An 11,288-nucleotide genomic window follows, 5' to 3' on the forward strand; every position below is an offset into this window, starting at 1 on the left:
GCTAGAAACCTGACCGGACTAGACCTATCTAGCTCTACACGACCGGATACAAACATGCACATATATGCCTCCTACTACTGCTTGGACTCTCCTACTAGTACACGTGCATGACTTTGGTTAGTTGCCAAAGAATTAAGCCACGTGGCATGCAAGGATACTACTTTTCAAACCTAACAATCAAGATTATATCTAACAATCTCTTCCTAATCTTGATACTATGTCTCTGTGCTTCTCCGGTCTTGACTCGTTGATGATGCATCCCTTGTCGACTCATCGCTCGCACCACGACAAGTTAAATTGATAGGCTTCATTGACTGCAACACCGTCAGCTAATGCATCTTTTTGTTCTCTGTTGCATAGATTATTCAACACTAATACATTTGTAACATTTACCAGTTGTTATGATACTCAGGTGACAATTAAAGTGCGGAGAGAAACATCGCAATCCTTGCCAAGGACCTAAAATTCCTAACAGGTGATCTTCCTCTTACCACGGTTGTCACTTGAATTATTTTTATGATCTACTCTGTATTTATTCTATCCCTGTTAGACGATGTGCTGAAGTATAGTTGGAGGTACCAATTTATGTACCATCACTCCTTCGTACATAGATAGAGATGTTATGCATGTGTTTCACGTAACAAACAAATCCTTAAAGAGAATATGACTGTTGGCATTGACCACAATCCGTATCAATTCTAATTGCATATATGTAGTCTTTTTTAATAAAAAACAACGGTATTCTGTTCCATTACCAGTAGGAGGAAATTTCTCATCGGTTAAAGAGATAATAAAATAAGGCAAGCAACACAGGCAAGATTTGATAAATATTTATTTACACAATCGCATTAGTATGGGCAGGTCATTACAAGCTAGTAACATACTATTAGACTATTTAATATTAATGATGATTGCATATGGACCTATAGCTATTTTGTTTACCTTAATTAGGAACAATACCAATCTTAGAAAGTAACAATTACATGATGTTTTTCGCCATTCCTACGCTACCCTTAATTTTATTATGACATATGAGAGTATGCGTCAAGGGGTTTGCAGAAAGTAAGAAAAACTAGGTGGATACAAGCCCTTGTCACCTTATATGGGGTGATGATGGAGGAGACACAATGAGGTGAAAGAGGTGTGATGGGCATAGAAGAGTAGAGCCATGAGGGGGGCGTTCGACACCACTCGCCGGCTTTAGGGTGGCGGTGGTAGGTAGTTAGGCAGGGAGAGGTGGGCGGGTCGATAAGGTGGACGACAAAAAAAATAGCGGCTGGAGGAAAAAATAACTAGTAGCAAATGAAGTGGTTGTCGTTTTAGGAGAAGGGGCAGGGGATTAATGGATTCGAGTGTAGGTACGGGTCTCGGGTGGTAGGGTTTAAAGGGATTGACGGTGCAACATGTTGCAACATTTCGTTTGCACAATTCATCTCGAGCAATTATAAAATAACAGAGATTGCTAAAACTATGTTAGAAATTAAAATCTATTTGGGTGGAGAGACCGTGAGTAATACAACTCATGGCAATCGCTTTCATCATCTACGTATTGTCAACATAAGAATGCAGATTATGTCCATTGTCTTCCGTAGCAACGTACGTGCATTCTAGTAGTCAACATAGCAATTGACAATTGTGTCATCAGTTGGCCCATCATGTGGTGGTGCTTATATACAATATGTGGCAACTAGAACTCGGAGTCAGCAACTAAGTGACCTACAACTCGGAGTCTACACCATATTTAATATTTACACCTAAATGTAAAGTGACTTGTTGTGAAGGGGAAGTAAATAGATCACCTTGTCCTATCACTGCTCCATTCAGAAGGTTGTTGAACACATATCAATCAGTTCCAAAAATAAGTTTAACTCAAGTACTAGACCAATGAATGCAATTAATTTGTCCAAACACAAACCTAGTTGATGTATACATACTTGCAAATATAAATTGTGCATCGGTACATAAATATTGATAAAAACACAGTTGATGTTAGTAAATAAAATATAAGCTCCCCTCGAAAGAAAGTCAATGATCATGTGTTTTTTGTTTGTGTCTATAGTACCAAAAAACTTGGCATACCACTTTAAATCGATGGGACTAAATGCCCTTCTTACCTAGAGTTAACATTCAGATCGAAACACGGGATGGATAACTGCATCTAGAAGCATGAACAAAGTCCATATCAGTTCTAGGTACAGAGCAGTTAACGAGAATTCATTTTGTCTCTACTATAGGATACACCATCTTCCTTATCCAACCATTAGTAAATGGGAACAAAAAGGCATTCATCATTAAACGGGAATACACCTGGTTATTGAATGTGAGTGCTCCTTTTTGTAATACATAGTAAGTTGGAAGAACAATATTAAATGAACACTACACGAGTCGCTATTTCCACATAGATTTTCCGCAACATGATACCTTATGATAACATCGTTGTAACAAACTATTAGCTGTATGAACTCTAACTTATCTAAACAACTGAACTAACTAATATGATGTACCAGATTACTAACTACCAAGGTCGATCTTTAACCTATGAATAGCAGCCATCTCTTACATACCATATTTACAATATAATGGAAGCATATTTCAACAACAAAAAGCTTACATACCTGTCAATAAAACTGAGAACTGAAAATGGTTAACCAGTCCCCAAAAAGTTAGAATGCTGGACACGTATTGCAGAACATACCACACTTAATGATTAGGATGTGTATTGCTACTAGAGGAAATTAAGAACAAAAGAAAAAAAGAAAAAACACTATGAGGTCGAAGGCAAAATGGATACATAGACGATGAATGTTTTGTTTTTACATGCTTATTTAATCATCTATTCTACTGCGAGTGGACATAGTGTTGGTGCATAATATGCCTTATGAAATCCTAGATATTTGACTACACTTTTAATAGTATTACATGCAGACTCTTGCTATGATAACATAAGACATACTAATTCTATAATTAGTGATAGTGCAGACCTACTCAAAAAACTGCAAATATTGTTCTTCCAACTTTCAGGTCACGGGTCCCATGATCTAACCTGCAAAACAATTTGACATACTCTTTGTAACACCCCGGCCACAACCATCGGTGCTCGATCATTACGCCTGATTTGCTAGACATACATATGAAACTCCTAGCTACGTTGTAAATTCATTATCTAGATCGTGGCAACTTACCATGTGTTTGCTACATATATGAATTCCTGGATATGCGACAGTTTGACTTTCTAGGTTCATGGCAGTTATTTATGTGTTTGCTACATATATGAAATTCCTGGCTATGTGGTAGTTTTGTTATCTGGATAATGGTAACTCTTTCGTGTTTCATGTATTTTTATGTAATTCTTGGACATATGTCGGTTTTATTTATAGACCATTGCAATTTTTATGTGTATTGCTATATAAATTTGTGGATATGTTCCAATTGTATCTCTAGATTATGGCAATCCTTTTCTATGCTAGCTATACACATATGAAATCTTGGACATGTGGTACTTCCTTTTCTATATCATGGAAACTTTTGTGCGCTTTTGTGTGGTGCTTAAATTTGATTTTATGGGGTTGAGATAATTAATAAATGTTCAATAAAACTATATATTGCAGTTATCTATATAAACTATCTATTGCCATGCTGAATAAATCAAGTCGCTCTCCTGCATGTGTGAGTTGGGTGTCATGCACTAGCTCTTTGGCGTGAAGTCTTTCTCGGTGATAGTTTTATGTTGCTCGCTAACTAGCAAGAAAGTAAGAGGTATGGAAAAATCATGTTTTTTGAGTGGTAGTTTTATGATGTTCGCAAGGTGGCATTCCATATTGGTTATAGGAGGCAACTTTTCTTTGCTTGTTGTAGGGGGGGGGGGGGGGCTTGTGGATGCTTGATGGCAACTTGTCTACAAAATATGGCTGCAATTCTTTATATTGACTATCAAATAACCATGAACTAGTTAGTGTGCATGTGCCTTGGTAAGTTCCCCACATTGGGTGGGGATTACCATGCAAGCGCCCCTAGTAGGTAGTGTCAAGTGCCTTGGTAACTTTATCCGTTGGCCACTAAAAAACCATGAACTAGTGAATAGAGTTCCCACTTTAATAAATCATTGGGTGTTAACTGAAAATCTAACAACTTTTATCGTAAATGTGGCATATGGTAGTAAAGTGGTTGGCAGCTACCTTCTCTTGGTAACTTTTTCCTGCCAATGAGTGACTTACAACTTCCAGCAATGACACCATGGCAACCTGATCTCTAGTTTGATAGCAACATGCATGGAAACATAATGGTCTCCTTTGTAAGGAGTGGGTGGAGGTCTGAGGTAACAAAAGTTAAATCTTATACTTTTTTAACTTCTTTATTCTTGTGCCACGGTATGGGATGGGCAGTGCAAACAAAGCAAAAAAATCTTCACCTTTGTCATGAAAACTGTGACAACAACTTTAAACTATCATGGACAACATCACATGTTTCTCGCTCGTGTTAACTACATGTGTCATAGGTTAATAACTTGTTTTTCTAGATTTCACAACCTTTTTAACTCACTCTTTCTTTTTGTTTGAGCAGGTATATGTGGATCAACATCAACCTCCTAGCCGCGTTGAATTATTGAAATGATGCGAATACCCGCTGCAAAAAGTAGAAACCACATAAACGTGTACACATACTTTTATATGTACTTGAAAATACTTCATACAATTTTAAATAGTGGGCCATGGCAATTATGTATAGTATTTTTTTCATCTTTTTGGCACCTATTTGTGTGTTTGACATGTGACAGAAAGACTTGGCAGTTTTATGTTGTGGGTCATGGAAAAAAAGATGTGGCGATTTTTGTTGCATATATGTGTAACCTATATATGCATTGGAAGAATTTGTGGTAGGTTTAGTAAGTGAAAAAACATGGCAACTTTATGTAGTATTTTTTGTTCTGCATATATGTCACTTGACTTTTTTTTCATGTAAGATGTTTTTTGTGTTGGTAAGTCAAGTTTAGCTGATTTTTCAGATATTTTTATTGTGTATTGCATGGAAACTTTTGCTTTATGGACATGGTAACTAGTAATGTCGATCCACAATTAGTCTTGCCATCGGGATTTTAGATTAGGCCATAGCAATTTAGTAAGCTCTCATGGATAACACTGATGCATACTTTTCTCCTCGGGGAGATTTAGATTCTTGAATGTTTTAGATTTTTGTGCTATTTTGGGGGTCATCTGCAACTACCTAGCAAGGATCTATGCTATGGTCCTGCTCACCATTGAGAAGGTTGTGTTATTGTAGTTGGGATTGGGGGTAGTTTTCTTGAGAGAAAAAGGAGGTGGGGTTGGGAGTAGAGTTGTCCTGGCTAGGTTGCTCTCATGGCAATGTCCATCCTATCTACGCTTACGACGACTCACGCTCATGCACATCACGCTCTTGTTCTCATATGATAGGGGACAAGCGGGTTGACGCGCCAACATGGCATCATGGGATGGGTGAGCTCTATCACGTGTACGTTCATGCAGAACTCATGTACATTTATATTAGTTATGCCATTAATTGCATTGCTCTAGACCATTGAGCATTTATTCTTTTGTTGCACATTCAGTAGCAATTGTTGTTCTAAATTTCATATCTAACGATCTTTTGATACCTCGCAAACTCGTTCAATTGAGCAAACAAAGGAAACTTTCTCTAGACATTTAGTCTTTGTGATTCTACTATTGTGGCTTGGGAATATTTGGAATGAGTGTAATAATTTCACCTTTAAGGGTAGAACTAATGCATATTTGTGTCCTCTTTATTATAGTCTCTCTATGATGGAGTGGTGCTTGTTCATAACTATAATTGTTGGCACCTGAGTCACCTTCCATCACCTTTCCATAAGGAGTCCATGTGTTCAACTTCTTCCATGTTCGTTTGGTGGAGGCTGGTGTTGTTGTGCAACTTCAGTTCCGGTCAGCGATGGGGAAAGCCGATGGACGCACGTGCAGGTTGGGTGCTACTGGTGGCATCTCTAGAGATGGAAAGTGACATGTGTTGCTTACATGTGTTTAGTAAGGCTTTATTTTCATTTGTCATCTTTTGTAAGCATGGATTTCTTGGATAGTAAATTCGTAAAGAAGGGCAATAATCCAAGTAAAGGAGGTGTAGCAGACATAGAGTTTCTGCTCCCGGGTGCACATGCACCCTGATGAACAATTACCTATAAACAAATAGAAAAAACAAAGCAAAACTGTTTTTTGTGTGATAAATATTTATGAGTGATTCACATGTGTGCACAAATTCGTGATGGGATATGGTAAATACAACAAAAATGATGCTCCAAATAGATTAATTTTGAAGAAAAAATGGTGCGGTGATTTTTTTAATTTTCCCCACACATCCATGAATGCCGTTTCATAACGAAAATTTACACACGCTCATAAAACTAAGCAATGTTTGTTGCCAAAAAACAGATTTTTTTAAAAAAGAATCGATTCTATAGTTCATAGCAGGTGCGTATGAATTCAGACGAGAATGACACTTTTGATGTGTAGCTTTTTGTTTTGCGCATAGGGTTTGTCCCTATAAACATATTGTGTCTCTTTTATATGTGTTAACATGCATGGTACAGTAGGAGACTCATACTTTTGACAGTGTCAAAAATAAAATAAAAGTAGGCATTCCCTTTTTACATGAAACACCTCCAATTCCATCAACAAACATACTTGATTTGCCAGAAAACATAAAGAATACAATTTTCTCACTCGCTCAATACCTATATTTCATAGTATAAACTATTCCTTCCAATCTTCTCACATGCGAGAGCACTCTGCCTAGGGTAAAAGTTTTGCAGGTTGGTGAATCATGAATCAGGTACTAGTAATCATGTACATGCATTGCACATTTTCCCTTGACTTCTTCGAAGATATCGCCAAGCACAAATATGTCTTCACAACCCGCAAGTATCTCGGCATACGTTGATGCGACGTTTAATCCTTCTGTAGCAGGGAATGAAGCTACCTTTAGAGTATTCCTCAAAAATGCATTTAACAATCACTATATATTCATTCAAACAGTAGCCCTAGTTGTGTTCTCAGTTTTGCAGGCAGACGCTATGGGATTGCGTCTTGCGGCTTCAATGGTCAAGGCTTGGGATGGAATTTTCTTTCTTTCTTTCCTGATTGCAGGACCTTGGCTAATGATGTGGAAGCAAGGAACTTACTTAACAATCGACATTGGAAGATTAGGCCCATACTTGTGGATTTCTTCAACTTTGCTTCTTGCCCCAACTCTTTCAAGGTTTCACACATTTATAGGACCCAAAATCTCCTTGCTCATTCTCTTGCCAAAAAGGAATATCTTTGCAGCAAAGCATCTAGATGTAATTTCAGGAAAGCCTTTGAAACTAGTACTTTTGCTTTGGAAAACTCCTCTCTGTATACTGTTTGGGATGCTAAATAAATAAAGGTGAGCCCTCTTTGAGGGGCATGGTTTGCCGCAAAAAAACCATGGCTAGCTTTATTAAGTCGTAAATAATGCTTACATCGTCAATGAGGATAGGCAGAAGGAAGCCAGGAGGCTATTCCAACCACATAGTCGGCATGGTTAGTACGTGCAATGTCAAGTAGGTGATTAATGCAAACATTTATATTAGGTATGCTATTTAATGTGCGCTAAACATGTGCTCAATATTGGAGCAATTCAGGTCATTGATTGACAGGGATTGATGGCTGAGATTAGTTGGATCTTCTTTTTGGATTTTTTTTATATTATATTAGGTATGCTATTAATTACATTGCTATCGAACAGATCATCGAGCATTTAATCTTTTATTTGCATCCAGCAACAACTGTTGGTCTAAATTTAATATCCAATGGTCTCCGAATACCTTGCGGATTTCTATAATTGAGAAAACCAAGGTCACTTTCTGTCACGTTTATTCTTGGAGATTGGAGCATAACAATCTCAACTTAAGGGTATTAGAACCTTGTGACAGGAAAAAAAACTAAGGCAGATTTGCTCAAAAGCATCCTCTTTATATTTCGTCTATTGTCAACTCCGTGTAGCTTCTATTCTGCTTCTAAGGCTTGTCGCGACTCTTCTATATGTTTGAATGCATCACAGTAAGATCCTCTCCTACTGCTTTTAGTGTCAAAAACAAAATAAAATAAGACAATCCCATTTTTAGATGAAATGCCTCCAATTCCATCTAGAGACAGAGTTGATTTGCCAACAAACATAAGGAAAACAATCTTCTCACTTGCTCAATACTTATATTTGATGAAAACAAACAATAACTATATTTTATTTGATAATGATAATAATAATATAATAAATGGTTTACCCAAAGTCGTTCTGACCAACTCAAGTCAACGGCAGCGTGCACCAGCAAACGAAGAACTAGAGAACGACCACATGACATCTGTGGTCCAGCTATAACGAATCGAACATGTCTAGCAAAAATCCAACGCTAGAGAGCAATGACGAACGAGCTTAATCATATGCGGTACGGGGCAAGCGGATCCTTGGACTCAAGCTGATCATGGTACAGCCCCCACGCGTAGCTCTCCAGGGAGAAGGGGCGAAAGCTGCCTCCATCCTCATCACCGTCTTCAGAGACCTCCTCCTTCTCCTCCTTCTCCACGTCGCCGCCGTCTTCACCGGCACCAGAGAGCGGCAGCAGCGGCGAGACGACGCTGTCCAGGGGCAGTGTGATCAGCACGGTGATGGACAGGCGGGCTGGCTCCCCGCCCTCTTCACCGTCGCTGCCGGGGGCAGGAGTGGGGCGAGCCATGCCTCTCACTTTCTTCAGCTTGCCATTGCTCCACACCTAGAACGCATCACAAAAGAACCACGGCATCAAAATGAGTGTCACTGCTACTGCGTAAAGACTGATAAAAAAAAGGTACTTTTGCAGCAAAAATATATACATGATGACCCCTCTTTGTTTTCAAAAGACGTGGTCTTTGTGACTTTGTCTCTTTCTGTTATGTGGTTTTCAACCAATCATGCTGTGATGCAGACACGCGGCCTAATTAGCTGACCTGGTTCAGGTTGAGTAGAGTGATGCAAAAAAAGGACTTAGATTCTTTTTGAAACTAAAAAAAAAGACTTAGAATTTGATGGCAGTAGAACAATCTCTTCTCTCCTATCCCACATCCTTCGTTTTTGGTTTTGTTGATTTTTACTGGTTTTTCCTTGAGAACCGGCTGAACTAGTACTGACCCACCTCTTATTGGCTAAATCATGTTTTTCTGGTAAGTCAATAAGTATATACTAATAATATTGTATTTTTTTAGTATTTAATTAATCACATTAATAACAATAAAATGGCTGGCATGTGCATTGTATCAAGCAAAATGAAATAAATGCATATCTACTATTATGGCAAAATGCAAGTTGTAGAATCCGCGCGCCAATTTTCGCTCGCCAGCCGACAGTTGCATGGTGCCACACGTAATTTTTACCAACGCGCGGGGAAAATGACGGCGGAAAAAGCATTCACCAAAAAATTCGGCGACCAAATTGCGCGCCAATATGCATGTATGTTGGTTATTTGCTGCAAACCAAATGGAGACCAGCTTTTTTTCCCAATATTTTAGCAGGTTCTAGAGTTACAATCAAACAAGCTATGTACTTGTCAAAATTTTGATCATGCCTTTTGTTTGGTTATGCTAAACTTTTGGTAGGGCGCTCAATGCAAGCATAACCTTATGAATGAAATAGTTGTGCAATGCACTTGTGCTTATCCTTTGCTAAATATTGTAGATGAAATGAACGATTTGCACGACTGTATACACACTACACTACACTACACATCTGTATAAATAATCTAATGCTATCATGATCAGACAAAAGCACTTCCCAGGGAATAAAAACAAAGTCAATAGAGATGGGTGTTGCAGCGATACCTGAGCAATGTCACCGATGGTGACCAGGAGTGCACCCTCGCTGGCGCCTACGGCCCTCCACTCGCCGCTGTCGTCCATCACCCAGCTCGACGCACCGGCTCCCTGCTCCCACTCGCAATGGAGTCCCAAGACGTACGGATACGCCTTTGCGTCGCCGGCGGCCGGAGGCACCGCCGGCTCGCCCGAGCCGACCTTGGAGACCCACACCAGGCACCTCGCCTTCCTTCCCCCCTCCTCCGCGAACGGATTCTCCCCGAAACCCACCCCACCAGACCCAGAGAAAAGCCCCACCACCTGCATACCCACCTCCCTCATCAGCCGCGCGTACTCCAGCGCCGCCGAGAGCGCGTCCATCCCCAGCTCGTCGACGTCGAACACCATGACGGGTTCGACGCCGGCGTCCACTCCCTGATTCTCCGCGGAGAACCCGAGCGTGGAAAGGATGGACGCGCGCATAGCGGACGCGTCGACGCGAGACAGCTCGGCGAGTGCAGAGGATGGCAGCTGGGGAGGGATGCCATGGCCGACGAGATGGAAGTAGCCCACGTCGCCGGCGGCGCGAAGGGAGGCCAAGTCAGGGGAGTCGAGCGAGACCAGCGGAGTCGCCGACGAGCGGATGTTGAGGCGAGAGGGGGCGCCTAGGCGGAGGACTGGAACCGGCGGGGAGAGGACCATGCGGTCGAACAGAGCATTGAGCTCGGCGTCGGCGATGAAGGGGAGCGGCATGTGGCCTTTAGGCGTTGGCGGAGGGGGTCTGGGGAACACGCTGTCCTCGGAGATTGCTCCTGGGAAGGACCCGACGGCGAAGGCGGCGCCGGGGGAGGGGGTGGAGGGGGAGTAAGCCATGGAGGTGGTGGGGTGGCGGAGACGGGCGGAGCGGCGGACAGGGATGGGTGTGGGTGGGAGGCTGGTGCAGGACTGCAGGTGTTGCTGGGCGAGCAGGTGCTCTGAGGGTGTGCGAGCAGGCGGGTTTTATAGCCGCCGCGGGTCCTCGGTTGGGCCCTGTCGCTGGGCGTGTGGTGGGCCAGCTGAGGGGGACGGGTCGTACCTGGACCGGTAAGCAGGCCGGAAGACAAAGGCCCGCAGAACCACTCCCTCGAAACAGTGAGCTGTTAGGGTTTTTTTTTGGCGCTGCAATGGAGGCCATAATGAATATATTTATGAAAGATCTCGCAGGATCTTCTGGGAGATTTGATTTGATATCAGCGCTTGCTGACTTGCCAAAAGAAAAAGATTTTATTTTATTTGGAAGAAGAAAATTATCACGTGCGGCTCCGCATCACTGCAAATTTCCTGAGTATACTTGCGCGATGGCCCCGGTAAGAAAGTCATAATAGCTACAGAAAGCAAATCGTTGGCCTCAGCTGTGGAGAGCCCACACGTGCAGCTGTAGGCTTCTGGAAACAGCAGAGCCTT

At 41.4% G+C, this 11,288-nt stretch overlaps 1 protein-coding gene across 1 annotated transcript; it reads right to left on the reverse strand.

Annotated features, from left to right (window-relative positions):
• Positions 1–8,305: 8,305 nt before the first annotated feature.
• LOC123058745 (uncharacterized) lies at positions 8,306–10,770 on the reverse strand. Its single transcript, XM_044481437.1, has 2 exons — positions 9,873–10,770; positions 8,306–8,791 (listed from the first exon to the last, which is right to left on the reverse strand). The coding sequence occupies exons 1-2, from the start codon at positions 10,716–10,718 to the stop codon at positions 8,459–8,461; spliced, it is 1,179 nt and encodes a 392-aa protein (XP_044337372.1). The 5' UTR covers positions 10,719–10,770; the 3' UTR covers positions 8,306–8,458.
• Positions 10,771–11,288: the final 518 nt, after the last annotated feature.

Source organism: Triticum aestivum, chromosome 3A, assembly GCF_018294505.1.
Source record: "Triticum aestivum cultivar Chinese Spring chromosome 3A, IWGSC CS RefSeq v2.1, whole genome shotgun sequence".
NCBI classification, from domain to species: Eukaryota; Viridiplantae; Streptophyta; class Magnoliopsida; order Poales; family Poaceae; genus Triticum; species Triticum aestivum.